The sequence below is a fragment of the Anas platyrhynchos genome, chromosome 21 (genome assembly GCF_047663525.1).
Source record: "Anas platyrhynchos isolate ZD024472 breed Pekin duck chromosome 21, IASCAAS_PekinDuck_T2T, whole genome shotgun sequence".
Taxonomy (NCBI): Eukaryota; Metazoa; Chordata; class Aves; order Anseriformes; family Anatidae; genus Anas; species Anas platyrhynchos.
Window position 1 is genome coordinate 18575263 of NC_092607.1, and position 18635 is coordinate 18593897.

Consider the following 18635-nt stretch of genomic DNA (forward strand, 5'->3'; position numbering starts at 1 on the left):
CTGTGCTGATTATAGCTTCTGATCACTACTACAGCCTATTACTCCTAGAATAGATTTGAACTAGAAGAGACTACAAAGCCAGAGAGCATCTGAAGTGGTATCTCTACAGACATTTATTTTTTCTTTTCAGGAAATTACTCATGTTTAGACCTAGCAAAGCCTTTGTAAATAATCCAAGACAATTGCTGCAGTTCCTTTATGAAGAGAAAGTTTCATGTCCTTCATTTTGGGCCAGGATGATAGCTCTGCCAGTTTTTCCTGCAATAAATCTTCTAAATTGGCACCTTTTTCTTGCTGTCACTTCCATTGAAAATGCAATGAAACACAGCAGCCAGAGTTACATATAAGTCCTGAAAGCTTTTATCTATGCTTAAGTCAGAAACGTACAGATAGACAATATTTACACCGTTTCTATCAACAAAGCAGCATAGGTATCAGTTTTGGCTTTGTCTGAAACTTGTTTTCTTTGCAAAATTTGGAAAGAATACTGTATTGTAGCTTTTTAAATTTATTTCTTTTCAGATTACATCTCATTGGCCAAGTAATCTGCATTTCTATGTTTCTAGTCATAATAACACTTGAACACTGCACTAGTAGCTAAGACAAAATGAACAGATGTATAGGTTGTATCACTGGACGAGAGTCACATCAAGCATCACAAATCCCTTAATGTCTGAAAAATGGTTGGAAACCAAGTCCACCTGAAGCTGTCTTGTGCCACTCTTGTAGGGAATGATCTCAAACTCAATTGTTGAGGACTCCATGGGGGCCATTTGTGCCACACTGAAAGAGAGAATGTGTTTGTAAGTTCAAGCAGCAGAGAAATGCTTGTCGTGTATTCTTCAGAGTTCCCAAATGTAAGACAGCATGAAAAGGAAATGTCAGCGTACTTTACTGGTGTGGTTTTATGCTCCACAGATGGACATAGCCTACCATGTTTACAGCCCCCTCAATACTAGACTTGAATTTCATGTGCAGTGTAAGTGAAATCTCAGTAATTAACATCATTATCCACCTTCTCCTATCTGTCTTTTTCTTTTTCCTCTCAGTTTCTTGGTGCTAACTCCATCAACGTACATATTTTGGAGATTTTAAAAATGTTTCCAAAATAATAACCATAAACGAGATGGGAGAACAATTTCTTATCAGTATGATATCAGTGGATGCATTCAAATATTTCATTATGGTATATGTCCTGGCTGTTTAGTAATTTAGTATTTGATGAAAAAATGATACCATCACTTTTCCTCTCATCCTTCAAAGTTTTTTTTTTGTTTTTTTTTTCATTTTTCAGACTACAAAAAGTTGTTTTGAAATTTTTGCCCTTTATGTAATCCAGTCACTAACTACAGTAGTCCAACTTATACACGAATTAGAAGCAGGCCATCTCTCCACTCCTGGACCATTCTGTAAATCAAAGTTTGGTAGAAGAGGTACAAAATATTCCAACTAGATACGGAGAGTGCTAGCATGATGATATTTTGTCCAAGCTTACTGCAAACAAAAGTCATGGGTTGACAGAAGCTTTTTAAAAACACAACTTGTATTCTAGATTTCTCACCAAAGTGAATGAGTTATTAGCCAGACATGATTTACATACTTGATTTGGAGCTGTTCTTTGAGCAAGCCACTACCTTCTGCTCTCAGCACACAGTCTGTCACCGTTTCAGACAGTGGGTTGGTAAATGTGACCTGCACATTAGCAGCCTTGTGTACCACTGTTGGACCAAAGACCTACAGAGAGAAAACATTCTGCTCAGTCACAGCATTAGTCACACTTCTTTGTCATGGTTTTCTCTTTTCATTTGTATTGCAAACTGCGTACCTTCTTAGGATCTCCTGGATAGGGAGGAGTCAGGGATTAATCCATGTATCCATGTATTTTCAGGCACCAGTGCAGAGCTTGACTCAGCCTTCCAGCATGGCTGAGGAACAACAACCTACTGTAGAATCTACCGTTCAGTCCTTTTTAACTAGGCCAGAGTATGGTGTTACGTATTATGTAGTGTATAATACTTATGAAGAGTGATAACAGAATAAGAATACAAGTATTAACTTGGCAAATATGGCTAACTACTATAGGCAGCTTAGGTGAAATTAGGTTTAGTTAAGCTAAATGGTTTAGGTTTAGGATTAGAAAACATGAGAGGTGTGACGGAGGTGGGTTGTGGCATCTCAGACAATAGAATTAGAATGTGAAATAGCAAATAAATGTATTCATTACCTTATTCTGACTGAGATAACATAGAATTGGCATATCTGGTTATCTTCATAGGTAATAATAGTGTTAATTAACATAATGGAGAAGTCCAACACCCAAATTGCATTTGTCTGTCATTGAGTGTATGTTTATATACAGAGGTTTAAATCAATAGAAATACAAAACCTTTTTGAACCTCGGTCACTAAATTGAAGTAATTTAATTCAAGTGTCTGTCCTGGTAAGGTGACCTGTGTGATATAGTACAGAAGATTTTACACAAAGTCTTGCTAGAGCTTGGTATTCAGAACTCACCAGAACTAATAAAAAATCATTTTTTTATTCCTGTGTATAGCCTTCAATGTCCTGTATGCTACTGACAGAGTGGTTTGAGAGGTCTGATCTAGTCTGGAGTCTCTGAGATACTCAGAATTATCGCATTCCTTCTAGGTTGTTTACAATACAGTAGGCAGATAGGTAGCATTTGATTCACAGAGCTGATGTAGCATGTGAATGTGCTGAAATGTCCCAAGTATTGTTAAACTAGTTTATGTGGATGTGATGGGCTGTGCAAACCCAGGACTGTTCCTGGGCAGACACAACACAGGGTATTTCCTGTAGACTAAAAATTGTTTTTTGCCTATTGTACAATGTTTGTCAGAAGTCAGCCTTAAGTGGAAAAATGTCTACAGTTTAACTACTAATCATACAGAAAGATGCTACAGAAGGTGGAAAGTGCCACTTTTCCTGATAAGGTGAAAGACTATTCTTGAATATTAGTAATAACTAGCCTCGCATCCCCAGGCATTACCAGCTAGCCAGCTAGTCTTCGGTAAAAATCAGGCTTCCTAAATAAAATCAAAGAGAATGATCAGACTTCCCTGACAAAAGTGTAGACCTAGATATGGACTAGATCTTTCTGTCTTTGTCTGTCTGTTTCTCTGGAGACAGTCTTACCTTGTAACCCTCATGATACTGAGACATTTATCACTGCCATGTCACCAAGCACTGTTAAGAACATGAGCGCACAACAATGTCTTGGAGAGGTTTGCTTTTCTATAGTGTATTTCATTTCACTTGTGTCATGTGGCTTATTACTGGAGCAACAAGATCAAATCACCCTAACATATGATTTCATTTTGCATATCCCTTCTCATGAGGAGTAGATGGTGTGAAGGATTCTGGTTGCTTCTTCTCAACATGTCTCTCTAGAAACACAGAGGAGACTAGATTTTACCTTGATGGTGAGAAAAGGATCCTGAAGTAGAATATCCTTCTCCATTAGAAGTGAGTTTCCCTGTCTGACTTCACAGAGAGCGGTCACTAGGATCTTCCTGTCATCCATCAGAGCATTTTTATACTGGGAGTAGGAGATCTTGAATGGAATTTCTTTCACTGGAATGCAAATAGAAGCAGAAATTTCCCCTTTTACTTTCTGTGTCTAAGTACCAAGTATCTTTAATATACCTACATTTTAGGGAGAAACAACAGTATCACCCTGGGACTGTACATTTGTGGATGTTGGAAGCTTGTAGACTGGAATGACGCTCATAGGTGACTTCTACTTACATTCACATCAAGCACTAAATGATCAGGTACAGGTCGGTAGTTGGACAGATCTGAGGATGGATATTTGTGTCAACCCCTGCTGGTGGTTTTCTCATGAATCTGAAGCTGGGAATTTCATGTTCCGTCCTTGCAAAGGAGGCAGAATTGAAAAGATGGCCTGGTTTAAATGCCCTTTCAGATGCAGCTGTTTAGCCCCTTCCTGAAAGAGGGTGCGCATTTGATATGTGTGCCACTGAGGAAGGCAGTGGTTCTCAGTACACTGAGAAAAAATCCTCATCTACTGCTGGAGTAGTGAAAAGAATTATATATCTTGGATTGGTTTGGGAGGGTAGTCCCATTCATCTGTACTACAACTCATTTTTCAGTATTGTCCATATAAGAGCAGAGCAAAAGGCCTGCATCTGTGGATAATGTAGCTGTCAGTGCAATTTGTAGTTACTGTCCTACTGCTGCAAAAGAAATACATATATTTCTTCTATTACTTTATCTCTGTACTTTGCCTATGGGGAGCTGGTAGCTGAGTAGTCTCTGGTGTATCTCTTAGTTGTTTTCTCTTCGCAAAAAATGTCACAATGTAGAACTAATAGTGGCTAATAGAACTAATAGAGTCAGACAAAGGGTCACCCAGGTCAGTATCCTTCTTGACAGTGTCTAAAAGCAAATGCTTAAGACAGGGCAAGTATGTATTTTTCTCTTTTCCCAAATAGACTTAACCTCCAACCATTTGTAGGTCATGCACTGCTTGAGCCATTCATGATGTCTGTGATCTGGCCACAAACTAGAGCTATATCTTGTCTTGAGCTGTAATAAAATTAAAATTACCTTCTTCAGATCCAAGTTGAATAGACCTAGACCATTGCAAAATCTCTGTCTTTGGTTTTCTTGTGTAGAGAACAGCTGAAGCACTCAGTTTAACCTTTATGGTCTTGAAATCTGTGATCAAGTTCCTCAGTGACAAGGTAAGGAGGATATCCTGGCCAATTACAGGAGATGCATCCAGGTTCAGCTTCCCTGAGACAGTAGGTTTTCCTGTGGGCACTGTCATATTTTGTCTCCGTGCTACTGAAAATCGTCTTCTACGTCTTGTAACTTTGGTTCTTCTTCCAGTGCTGCTCACACCGAGCAGCTTCAGTGCTTTTTTGTATACCTGCCTTTCTTTCAAGGATCCTGCTTTAAAAGATAACATGGTTAAGAGATCTCATACATACTGGACATAGTGCAATCGTGCCAAAATTGCTCTCAGTAAATGCAGTTTGGGAAAGCTGAGGAGGGCAAAAATATATGAGAGGAAAAAGTGAAGCCTTACCTAAAGGCTAAATTTGACAAAAAAGCAAATGAATATACCTGGCCACAAAGGCTGGAAAGTAAAACTTGGCCGTTAGCTTTAGCTGGTTGTTCATGGATGCCTGTTAGAATCTGTTAGCAGTAGAAAACTCCTGGGAGATCTCACTTCTCCTGCACAAGCTGGGTCAATTGCCATCTCCTCTGAAAGCAACACTGAAAAAATCCTTCCTTTTGCAGAAACTCTGCCCACATAACTCTCCAGAAAGACTGTTACTGCATGTCATGACAGAAATATTCTCACCACCTGATCAGGACTGCTGGGACAGAATGTTTTGCATGAGTAGCTTTGACTGTGTATTAAATAAATCAGTATTTCATCAAGGGCCATAACATATATATTTAATCACTATCTTCTGACAATGAGTCCTGAGCCATTGAAAATTCACACTTTTTCAAAAGAAGCAAAGAAATTAAGTCAGTGTCCAATCCAACAAAAGCCTAAATCCTTTTAACTTCTGACCATTGATGGCAAAGACACCTGTAACAAAGAATTTACCTTCTGGATATTTGTAATTATCAGTGACATCCACCCGGGAGTTGGTGCCCACTGCTTTGGTGCTGATAAATTTTCCAATCTTCCTAGTATTGGAGTAAATTCTCTCTTTTCTTTTGTTGCTATAGTGAATCCAAGTAACACAGTCAGCATTCACTGCTGCAAACACAAATGAACTGTCATAATCCAGGTTCACATCCCCTTCCTTAATGGCTTTGGTGGAGGCAGGGCCACACTGAAATATGCCTGTATTAAGGAGAGAGAAGTTAAATGACTACTTATTGTGAAAGATCAGGTGCAGTCCACAAATCCTCATGCTGACAGAAAAAGGTAGTCACTCTAAAGACATGTTTGGATAAAGTCCGTTGTTTCTGGGTCTGTACATTATGGTACAATGTGTCCAGAAATTCCACATACATTTTCTAGCAAAAGGTATCGGCACAGAGGAGGCTGTAAGGCTAAAAAGGTGTAGCTAACACTTTCTGTGATGTGTGCTGTGTGAATTCTTCTAATCCTCCAAAGCTTGCCGGGCTGTACGCTAACTTGTCAAATGAAAGGTGAGGAGAGGATGGGAGCTGTGTCTGAAGTACAGTCAGACTTATGAGATGTGAGTCATCATGCCGCATGTGCATTCAGAAGAAACAAGAAGTTAAATTTGGTAATCTGAGGAGTGGGGAATAAGAGGCAGCTTACCTGGCATTTGGAAGGTTTTAAATGGCTAAATGAATTAATCTTTTGATGGGGCTCATCAGATAAGATCAGTAAATTTATATCTGTATTAGCAAATAAAACCAAAGCCAGAGTGTGAGCCCAGGTGGTCATCCACACTGTTTACTTGCTAGCAAGATTCTTAGTAATTTTTTTTTTTTTTCCCTTGCTAGTGTTTCCAGTAGGCTGTGCTGTATTTTTGGTTGGTTGGTTGGTATGGGAGGGAGAGTTCAGTGCTGTGAACAAAAGCCATTCTATATCACTTGGTTTCAGAACCAGAGAACAATTTGTGGCCCTTATTATGTAGTTTTGTACTTATATTCTATGTTGTTGCATGTCACAGGAACACCATATGAATTACCTTCCTATCCATTCCAGTGTGTCCTATAAAATATAGGCTAGGGTCATATGGCATATTTTCTTTTCTGTTGTAAAATCCTTGGTTCAACCCTGTTACTCTAAAACCCTGTAAGCTCTGAAATTTTTACTTAGCACCTTACTAGATGGATTTTTAATTCGTTTTGCTGCTAAATCTGTCCAATGCAAGCCAGCAAATATCTAATGCCAGCAGTGTGCTCTTGCAGCAAGGAAGGCAAACAACATGTGTGACCATATTAGGAAGTGCATTGCCTGCAGGTCAAGGAAGGCAGTCCTACCCCTCTAGTGATCTATTGGTGACACCAATTCTAGAGTGCTGTGTCTAGTTCTGGGTTCCCCAGTACAATAAATACATGGACATAAGGGAGGAAGTCCTGCAAAGGGCCACACAAATGATTAAGGGACGAGAACAGTGACTGTTCAGCCTGAAGAAACTGGGCAGAATCTTGTCGATGTGTTTAAAAATATGGTGGGAAGGTATAAAGATATCAGAATCAGACTCTCCTTAGTGATACCCAGTGAAAGCACAAGGGTGAAAATTGAAACACAGAAGATTCCATTTAAACATAAGAAAAAACCTGTTTTATTATGTGGGTGGTCAAACACTGGAGCAGTTTGCCAGAGAGGTTGTGGAGTCTTCATCCTTAGAAACATTTAAAACCCAACTGGACGTGTTCCTGAGAAACCTGCTATGATTAACTGTGCACAGAGCAGAGTGTTGGAGTAATCGTTCACCAGAAATCCTTTCTAACCTTAGTTATTTTGCATCATTTTATGAATTTGTGTAATATTTGGAGCTAAGGCAAGCAAGGGTGAGATGAATGAACTTAAGCACTTGTTTTTGTGTTGGCAGAGGATCAGAAAAAGTAAGATTTTGAATGCTGGCAGGAATCCGGAGGCTGACAGAAAGGTTATCCTGCAATTCTAGTAGCAATGTTTAGGAGTAACAATATCTACATCTTTTTATATTTACAGCAGTGTTACCTTTGCTTACTTCCTGTGGTGTTGCATCCAAAACCTGCCATCCATCATAAAAGGAGCCAAGATCTCTTCTAATAAACCAGCTTTCATTCCAGACGTGGAAATTCCTGTAAGGGAAGAAGAATAGGAAATCTCAGATTAATACAATTAATTCTGTGTTGAAAGACTTGGTACATTTGTGGTGCAATGCAAGAAATAACCCTAATGGAGTGAATGATAACTCCTCTGTAGAGAGACCAACTGCTGCCTCCTTTCTTGAGTACTTCATTTCCCCTTTTTTCCTGTTTTCTGGGTTGAGATCTCTTAGAAATACTGGGATGTTACATTAAAAAAAAAAAAGTTAAAAATATATTTATTGCAGAGTCAATTATTCAGATCTGTGTCACTCTTGTCCAAACAAACAGTTAATCTCTTTCTTTAACTTTCCTTTAGAAAAATTAAAGTTGTCATACAGTAGAGACAAAATTAGAAGTTATATTTTCAAATTGTGTGTTGAATAACAATAGCACCAAATATCTCCACTAGTAATTCTTCAGAATGGTGAAACCGACTACACTTTGCATTTCTGAACGCTCTGTTCTGTTGATTATTTTGGTATGGGGTTTTATATCTTTGGGAGTATGAGGTAGGTTTTCAGGAGTGTAATGAATGTAATTCTACATCTTGCAATTAGAAGAAAATATAATGGAAGAAATATTAAGAAAAAAATAATATTTACCACACACTGTCTTCAGTCAAGTGCAGGGTCTTTCCAGAAATGTCAATGTATTTATCAATACTCAGGTTTATATTCCTATCATGGGCAGAGTTAAAGTTTGTAATAACACGGGTAGGTATTCCCAAGGATCTCAGAACTGCAATATAGAATACCAGAAAAGTTCTGTAAACCTATTTTACAGACATTTAGAAAGTATTCCTCCATTTTTCTTGGTAAAGCAGTCTCCTGTATATGCTTTTAGTGGGGAAAGAAACCCTCAGATACGGTACAAGGATGTCACCTAGTCATTGTACACAATTGTTTAGAAGACAGTTCCACGCTCACTTGACACTGTTAGCTGCCGTGTTCTTTTTAAGATTTAAATTCACACATTTATTTTAATCTTTAATTCTTCATCTTGTTCTCTCCCCCATTCTCTCCCTGTATTTCTTTCTCTTCTACCTGCTTCTTTTTCCTCTCTGAGACATCTCTCAATTGCATTGTTTTTCCTTTGTGTTTTCCTCGAAGTGACTCTTGTCTCCGAGTGGAAACTGCTAGGATGAAATGCTTTTCCTCTCTTGCAGCTCCTTTTACAAGCCCTAAGCATTGCAACTCATTTTTGTGTCCATTAGGCTAGACAAAACAGTAGAGAACTGCCAGGAGCCACACTTAAAAGAGCACTGTTTTTCTTTGATTTCTAGCTATGAAATATGAAACCTCATTCGTTTCTAGAGCCCAGCCTGGTAGACAGCTTCCCACCTTATGTGCTGACTGGTAATACTGGGCTGCCATACGACAATCTATGCCTGTATAAAAATGGAAGAAAAAGCCTTCATGCATACGTAGCAGAGGCTCTTCACACTCTCCATCAAAGCTGCAGCAGCTTCAACAATAACATCACAAAGTTAAAACTACAGAAATTCTAGTAAGCTTTCTTTCTGATAGCATTCTCCCTTTAATGTATACCTGTGCACATTACTCCTGCAAAGACCCAGCATTGGCCATACCGGACGGGTTTGTATCTCCTTCTGTACCATTTTCGAAGAATGGTCACGCTTCCACTCCAGTGCAAGGGGTTGGTTCCTGAACGGTACTTTCCATTCCACTTCCCTTCCACTACTCCCTTTTCATCATTGCTGTTAACCTGAAAAAAAATCCCTCTCATGAGAGAATTACAATATTTACAGTAAAAGGGAGAGAGGGAAACAGACAGAATCATAGAATCATACAATGGTTTGTATTGGAAGGGACCTTAAAAGATCATCTAGTTCCAACCCCCTGCCATTGCCAGGGACACCTTCCACTGGATTACACTGCCCAACCCTGCTGTTGAACACTTCCAGGGAAGGGACCACCAAAACTTCTTTGGGCAACCTGTTCCAGTGCCTCATCACCCTCATAGTAAAGAATTTCATCCTAATATCTAATCTAAATTTGTCCTCTTTTAGTTTTAAACCATTAGTCTTTGTCCTATCACCAAGCCCCCTGATAAATTTCATCTCCTTTTATATCATATTACTGTTACATTGCTTATTCACTATTGGGTCACATTCTCAAGTCATTTTTATGGAAGCTAAAGGAAGCATATATTTTCTCTGAATGTCCATGTATTGCAAATATTTGTAGAGTACATTTAGCTTGCTCAAACGTTTTAAATGTGTTTGCATGTATTCGTACACATCCATTTTAATATCCTGCTAAGTGTCATATAGTGTCATCTACAGAAAAGAGTAAGTTGTTTTTTAATGATTTTTTTTCTTCGGTATTCCTACTTTCAGTAATTTTGTACATCTAAGTAGAGTTACTTAGTTCATATTGAAATTGAAATTCCCAAAATCAAGTGCTGCCTAAAAGGGTGAAAAAGATCATGTCTGTAAAGGATCAGCCTCAGATAAGGAATGTGAAAAGGCATGTATTATTTATAGAATGAAAAATTTTTAATTTGCCTGGTTATGCATTTGTAGGTGTGTGAAGATAGGGAGTTTTTGTGGAGAGATGTAACTATTTATTGAAGGAAATGCATCCAGGCCTCATTGAACGAACTCCCATGAAGTGAAGAATACTAAATTAACACATTAAATGCAGCCATACCAATACTAGTTTCGCAAAATATTTCATGCTGCTTTTGGTATTTGAAAAACAGAGCATATGATTTCAGAGTGGACATATACTTTCTAAATGAGTGAAAAGATCTAACAGCCTGAAAGGTCTTGGAAACATTCTTCATTCCTTCAGTTATGAGCAAACTTTTGGGAAGAAGGTAAATTAAACTTTTTGGGGCATTTTTTCTTGAGAATAAAACTCTGTTTTACCTCTTTTCTACCTATTTTTGCAGAAAAAAAAATATAGCACATTCTATAAAACATTAAGTATTGTGGTTTTTGTTAGTGCAGCTGTAACTAATTGATCACTTTACCATAGCACTAATAACCCTGCTCACATAGATGGGATTGTTTCTGTTGGATACATCAATGGATGGATCTTTGCGGTGGTTCAAGCTTCGATCCAATATAGCCAGAGAAATATCAAGGATATCCTCTTCGAACTGAAATCAAAACAAGCAATTGTATTAAAGGTTAATTTTATAATTAAAACCAAGGATTAATTCCATAGCATTTTTCCTTCTCTAAGCACAATGGGATGATGGTAATATAAGATTTTTCTGTACTGTTAAAGAAAATAGGGACAAGAAGAAACCAAAAGCACTAGAGTAATGACTCTCCATAGTATTTAATAACAGGCATGTTTACAAGCATGATTTGGGACCATAGCAACCAGCATTCATGAAGACATTGCCCAGGTACGGACCGGTGGCACAGACAAGACCACTTCAGGACTGGCTCGGCAGGCTTCACATCCTCCCGCATGCTGTCATGTCCCAGAAGGTCCCCTCCCCTTCATGGTACAAAAACCTCACTCTGCCTTCACCTTATATCAGATAATCTGAGCAGAGGGGGAAAAAATAATAATAATAAACAATATTAAAAAAAATAAAAATAAAATAAAAAAACATAATTACTACGCATTAGAGTCACAGAGACACTGTGTTAAGCCCAGAAAAAAAACAGGGTGAAGTGTTATGCAATATGAATGTGGTCAGGCAAGGATGCCACCTGACCTCAGAGACAGAAAGCAAATTTGGCCTTGATTCATTAATTAGTATAAAAGCAGCCACATTGATTAGGAGGGTAAATAGTGCTGTCTGTGCAACTGTTGGTGCAGTCTTAAGTCATGAAGCATTCATTAATGGTTTTGACTGGCCTCACAAATTGCGGGATAACTGTGTGACTACAAATGGGCTGTAGTTACAACAATATTCATAGCAGATGCATTTAGAAGGCCAAGGCGATATTTTAGAATTCCAACTTGAGTTGTTTCAATTGAGTATATTTGGGCTATCCTTTCTGTATATTCTGACCCATTATTGGACCAACTATGTAAATATTTAGATGTACCAGCCTTGCAATGACTAGAAGTTACTACTGGAATGGCTTCCTTTGCCCTTCACAGGGGACAAGAAAGAAGTAGAATTTCACCACTTTGTGTAATAAAAAACAAAAACAAAAACACCACACAGACACACACACACACACACAAAAGCAACCAACTAGCCAACGAGAACAAAACCGACCAAAAACTAAAATTAAAATTGTGCTTTCTTTCTCTTATTTCTTTTATTAGCGTATGCCAGACAGGGGAAATGATCCTAATGCTGCTGCAATGTATCGATAACTGATAAGTGTACTAGCAAGAAAATAAAAAATGAAAGAGAATAATGAACTCTTAGACTATGATATAATGACTCTCTCCCCTCAAGACCCTCATCCACCCACTGGTCTTATTTTCTTGTTTTCTTTGTTTACCTGTCCATAATTCCAAGCTTCTTGCTGAATATATTTTTCCACTCCATGAAATATGATTCCACTATCATTCAGAACATACTCCTGTCGGTCCTTTTCATTAGCCATATAGACATCATCATCTAGAAGCAGAATGAGAAATGGTAGCTGAAAGGATTGCTGTTTTTCTCTAACTGAAAATCTCACTTCAAGGGGACTTCTGGGGAACAGGTGAGGCTATACCCCTGTAATCATTTACAGAGTGCATAAAATTAGCATGAAGTTCTTTTGAGGGGAACAGAGTATACTCCTGTCCCTTTGCAGCTTCCCTGATCACAGTGTGTGTCTTACTAGTAGACAGTGAGTCACAAGTGAATGCAGTATCAGAGGAAAAAATTATAGAATAAATATTTGAAGTAATACCTTCCTCTAATTTCTCACTCAGTGAGCAAGAGGCTGCATTGGAGCACTGAAGAAGGATCAAAAGCAACATTTCCGATGTTGAGGAAAAACATCATAATGCAGCTGTCACTGTCAGGTACATGCTTTATTGCGGCACCCAGATTTCCTGACTGATACAATAAGTTACCTGAAGGACATAAAACATTAAAACATACTTGGACACCAGGGATTGAAGAGTAACACAAAATGGCCCAGGAGCACTGATGAGAACTTGTTCCCAGAATCAGTCTGGAGTTTGAGTTTGTATCGTCCAATGACAGCATTGGCAGGGCTGACTATCGTGAAGTTCATGCAGCCATGCTCACTGTGCTCTTGAGTTGCACTCCAGCCACTGGCACCTTCATCAGAAAGGTTAAATATGACCTTGGTGTGCTGTGACTCTGCTGGAGATGGTCCTGCCAGAGGGAACAGGAGACAGCAATTCTGAATGACAGCTGTGTGTGACAAGCCAGGGTCAGTGATGATCTCAATTACTACATTGAAGGATTATGGTTTATCCACCACATGCTCATTCAATGTAAAGTAGCTGCACTCCAATCCATAGAATCACACTATGCAGCCCTCTGTGTTAAATGCATGACCTAATAAAGGCAAGTAGTCCCACAGTCACTTGAGACAAGTGAAGAAGCAAGCCTTGTCCTGAAAACCTGATGGTTGAAAGCTACATAGGCAGGATGCGCCACACACTATAATATGTGTTTCACTAGGTTAGTAGCTGCCTGGAGAAATTTTTGGAGACAGCTTTTTGGAAGATACAGTTGGGAGTCTTAGCAAATGGGTCATGTGGGCTGTTCCAGGAATAGGAAACACCTGAAGTTAATCAAGGGGAATTTGAACAGGTGCAATAGGGCATCAGGTGAGAAGACAAATATATAATGAAGGCCTTTGGGGGGGGGGGGGGGGGGGGGGGGGGTAGAGCTGTAGAAAGTTTAGGGCTCAAAAGATAGAGACAACTTGCAGTATTGCAGGTATCTCTTTAGGAGTAGAGATATGGTAGGGGTTTTGCTTTGTTTTATTTTTAATGAGGATGGCCCATACCTTTCCAGTAAGTATTACCTTAACTGTCTGTTGCTTTAAGATATAGACTAAGGTTTAAAATGGGGACTCCTAGGCCTAAAATAATAGTGAATCCTGAATGACAGAACAAGGCTTAATAAACACACAGGAAGCTGTAGTGTTTTGAGCTGGAATTACCTGTGCTTGCAATAAATGTGAAGTTGTCCCAAGGCTGTACTGTTGTTTGGAAGTTTAGGCTGATGGTGAAGGCCTGTCCTCTTCTCAAGATTACTTCTGTGCTGCTGTAATCAGATGTGTGATGTGCTGCTTTATTTAGCTTGGATTGCCAATTGATGTTTGCTATTTTCAGGGCTAGAAAGATGCAAGGCAAGTTAATTGAAAACACTGTTCCTTTAAACGTATACAACTTGTCAGCTTGTCTAATATAATCATTTCGTTATAGCTGGAGTTATATCCTTTTAGGAAAACAGATAAATCCATGCTGTTATTAAAAAAAAAAAAAAAAAAATTAAAAAAGCAACAATAAACAAGCTAGAAGAACAGCTAAAATATCCCTTCTGCAGGCATCTTTTAGAGACAGAAAAAAAAAACACACCCAGATAATTCATCTTTCATTTAAGAAACAAACAACTGTTGTATTGAAATAAGAATTTTCAGAATCTGAAGACAACGTTCTATTCTATATATTCCTTTTCCATGGGGATCTCTAGTTCCTACAATGCTGTATGGATGTAAAAGGAATATTAAAACTCTCATAAGCAAGTGCATGGGTGATCTTGCAAACAGTGTAGGATAGATGATGAATAGAAGGCTAGTGTTATCATTGTCAAGCTTGCACATTGTTTTGTCATGTGTATTGTATCTCAGTTAATTTATAGACTTGTTGCTTGCAGCTGGATGTTATTTCACGCTCTGTTGGAAAAAAGATAGCCACCAGAACAGATGGTAGGATTAGAAGCTGCATATTCTGAGGCAGTGCTGTGGGCTGCTCAATCATATTGTTATCCACTGTATTGAAAATAGGATACTGAAGCATAGATTACAAAAGCTTTCAACCTTTCTCATTCACTAAATACTAGGAATAATAATAAAAAACACAAACATTAAAAAAAAAAAAAAGTAGATCCTTCTAAGAACATATGTGTTCAAGAAGTGCCCTCTCCCCAGTATGATATTCCAGAGGAATTTCACTTGAAAATTTCCTGCTGAGACTAGAATGTGTTAACCCTTTGCAGACTAATGGTGCTGAAAGCAATGCTTCTATTTCATTGAACTGAGATACAGAACTTAGTTTAGCACCACCTTGTGTCACTTGGAAAGAGATTCATATTTTACAGCCCAGGAAGCCAATCATATCTTGTCCCACATTAAAAGAAGCATGGTCCATGTGTCAAGGGAGGTGATTCTTCTTTTCTACTCCACTCTTGTGAGACCCCCACCTGTAGTACTGCATCCAGCTTTAAGGTGTCCAGCATAAGACATGGACCTATTAGAGCAGGGTCCAGAGGAGGGTCATGAAAATGACCAGAGGGCTGGAGTACCTCTCCTACATGCTCAAAGAGGTGGGAGTATTTAGCCCAGAGAAGAAAAGTCTCTGGGGAGACCTTACTGCAACCTTCCAAAACTTAAAGTGGGCATACGAGAAAGATGAAGACCCCTTATCATGGAGCATAATGATAGAACAAGGAGTAATGGTTTAAAACTAAAAGAATGTAGATTTAGTTTAGATATTAGAAAGAAATTCTTTACTGGTGGTGAGGTACTGGAACAGGTTGCCCAGAGAAGTTTTGAAGGTCCCCTCCCTGGATGTGTTCAAGAGCAGGGTTGGGCATTGTGATCTAGTGGAAGGTGTCCCTGGCAATGGCAGGGGGTTGGAACTAGGTGACCTTTTAAGGTCCCTTCCAACCCAAACTGTTGTGTGATCTGTAGAAACAGGTAGGGTTCTACTACAGAAATGGGGGGACCCAAATTTTCTGCTATGTTTGCACCAGAGTTATATTCTGTGACGCTTTGATATAGTCATATATATATATAATTAAAAAAAATAAATAAAAAAATGAATGTACACATGCAGTCCTAAGTCTGTAGTAAGGGCCTGGAGCAAGTTTATTTACCATAGTGTATGAGCACAGATATATCTGAGTATTTTCAGTTAAATGAAGGGGTTTGTCTCTGAAAAAGTCACCTCGAAAAAAAGAATTCCATCGATAGGAATGTAACATTTGAGTCATATAAAATGTCTAGGAAGCTTCTCATTTGCATCCCTACTTTATTTTCCTGGTTTAAATATGTTTAATTGAAAAGAACCTACAGCAAACAATAATCCTACCATCAAGTCCTCTAATTTAGGAGTGAATTAGAGCATGTTTCTGAAGAGCACTTAGGCTCAGTGTTTGGAAAGAAGTTAGTCTTGCAAAACTTAAACCTTTTATATCTTACCGCTGTGTATTCTAAACTGTACAAGTTAAATGCCCAGACTCTTCACAGATTATTTGAGAGCAAGGTTTATAAGACTGCTGAACTTGGGACCTATGTAAGCTGTCCAGGATTCATATGCAAGAAAAAGAGGTAGATCTTAGAGATCTACATTATGCAGTGACAAAAAAAATGTAGCAAATATACAAAAAATGTAGCATACGTACACTTAATAACAGTTGAGTCATAGTCTTGAGGATACTAGTGGGGCCTAATAAATTTTGGAAGATTTTCAGAGTGGAATGTCGTAAGTAAAGATAAGGTGTACAGCAGAGTAAGAGATAACACATGAAGAAGGCTTACCTCTAAGAATTTACTGCATTAGTGTTTTGGCATGCCTTGAAAAGTTAATGGTTTCAGAGGTATTCCTAGTGAATATGTCCAGGAGATTAGTAATAAATATATATATAAAATAATGGCCTCTATATGTGACAAAATCACTCTAAAACCTAATACTAGTCTTTGTCCATGTATACTTCAAATTTCTACTTATTTTGGTTTTTGTTAGTTTTCAATTTTAATATTCTAATGTATTTTTCTGACTCGGTATATTTTTTTTTGGAAAAGCATATTTTCAATAATTCTGTCAATGTACAATTGGAAAAACTACTAAAAAAAAAAGTAGTTTGGGAAAGTGATTATCCTCTAACGTATAGAGTTTGGGAGTATGCTCATAAGCAAGAGCCTGCAGAATTAAGCAACTGAAAATGCAGACCACTACGCACACAAGGTTCTTGTTTGCTAGCTCTGACAGAAAGCTGAAGCTATAACAGAAAAAAAATCCTAAAGACTAAATTGTAGAGTGAGTGTGTGTGTGATATGACAAATCTATCTAACTAGAAAACTTTTCTGTCAGCATGGGAGTGAGAGCAAGTGTAAGGCAATACATAGATACTGGCACTGCACTTCAACCAAGGAACACACAGGCCAACACACCCACTTTGTCGAGGTGAATGTGGGAGTCCAGAGGCCATTGAAAGATCTTTCTGAAGCCATTTGTCAGTTTGGTGTTGGAAAAGGACTAAAGCCTGGGACTTCTGCATAGCAGTTTGATTCTCAAGTCACTAACCAACAAAGTTGCCTACATGGCAGCAAAAGCACTGTATAGAGCAGTTAATTGATATTAAAAAAAAAATAAAAATAAAAATTCTTATCTATTTTTCTGTTACATGAAAAAAATACATTCAAGACACATCATACCAATAATAATAAGCATAAGTGAATAGCATAACTAATAAATCTGTTCATTTGCCAAAAGAACAATGAGATGTAATTGGGCCTGTTCCCTCAGCAAATGTCACTTATCTGTATTGGAAGAGAGATGTCTGGAGGAATCAAGCTATATTTCTTTCTTTTTTCTTTTTTTTTCTTTTTTTTCTTTTTTTTTTTAACTTACCTGCCATAAGGTTTCTTTCTTCTTTTCCACCCTTTTGTGTAGTTCAGGCTATGGCTAAAAAACTGCAATAACTTTCTGAATCCTCTTCCACCAGCATAGGTAATGAAAGGCTTAGGACTCAGACTCCATTAAATAAGCTAGAGTTTATATAAGCAGGGTGTGACTTGTGGTAGCTAGTTATTGTTGTTTTAGTAATATACTACAAAAGCATCTATTTAGGACTGATTTAATTGCACAATCTTGAATCTAATTATGACTATTTAAAATTGGTGAATCCCTGAGGAAATGTTGTAAAGGGTATCCTTGTGTCTTAACTGCTAAGAGAGAAAAAAAATCCAAATTGGATCAAACAAATAAAAAGTCCTTAAGGAGACTAAAGAAACTTCATTTTGGATAGTGTAGTTTGTGTCAGTTTAGGTTTCTGGAGACTGCAAGAACAGAGGGCAGGTATAGACAAATACCCTATGCATATTCTACAACAAGTGTATATGGGATGTGGAGTAATCAGAATAGATTTGTAATTTGAGTGTTACTATAACTCAGTATCATCATGACTTTGCATGGCATAATCCTTTAAAAAAAAACAAATGAAAAACAGACCTGCCTGAAGATCTTTCACATAACTTCATGTAATTGATTCTTTCTTGAAAGCATACTGAGTTGTGATATTCTCATTAGCTGTTTCTGACATGATTACCTGTAATAGACATTTCTTATATAAGATACAATACATTCCACTGGGAGGGCATGGTTATACAGTCATTTGTGCATCAGGAGGTTCTATTACATACAGAGGAGTGTTTAGTGTCTGCCTTTGCTTTTAATCATTTTTGTTTATAATTTGCATTCATAATATATGTACATAATTTCTCTGTAGCTATTTGGCATGGCATCCTGAGCTGCACCCTGGAGGAAGCTACAGAGTTGTTTTTCAGGTGTAAGCCCTGCCCATTCTAATTACAGACACTCTTCTCCACCCTTCAAGCTCTCTCGTGCTCTCTCCTGCCTCATCTTGTGCCAGGTCTTATCTAGAAAAATTCCCTACCAATTTGTCCTGGCAGGATGTTGCACACCATT

General features: G+C 38.1%; 2 protein-coding genes across 15 annotated transcripts in view; one reads left to right on the forward strand and one right to left on the reverse strand.

Moving 5' to 3' along the window:
- Positions 1–18635, forward strand: part of CCNDBP1 (cyclin D1 binding protein 1) — a 92783-nt gene that overhangs the window by 24848 nt on the left and 49300 nt on the right. For 4 of the 14 annotated variants that reach the window (XR_011804369.1, XR_011804372.1, XR_011804373.1 and 1 more), the window contains one exon: positions 7667–8019. The exons of 7 other annotated variants lie outside the window; for them this stretch is intronic. The gene's annotated coding sequence lies outside the window, so the exon portion shown is untranslated. Of the gene's footprint in view, positions 1–7666; positions 8020–12653; positions 12747–18635 lie in introns of those variants that run through there. 3 more of the 14 variants (XR_011804362.1, XR_011804365.1, XR_011804368.1) reach the window with 1 other exon arrangement.
- LOC101792660 (protein-glutamine gamma-glutamyltransferase 6) lies at positions 630–17698 on the reverse strand. The gene is made up of 13 exons (XM_013105164.5): positions 17559–17698; positions 13865–14038; positions 12826–13065; positions 12233–12351; positions 10786–10914; positions 9336–9513; positions 8391–8526; positions 7676–7779; positions 5609–5851; positions 4591–4935; positions 3437–3594; positions 1601–1734; positions 630–783 (listed from the first exon to the last, which is right to left on the reverse strand). The coding sequence occupies exons 1-13, from the start codon at positions 17563–17565 to the stop codon at positions 630–632; spliced, it is 2121 nt and encodes a 706-aa protein (XP_012960618.4). The 5' UTR covers positions 17566–17698.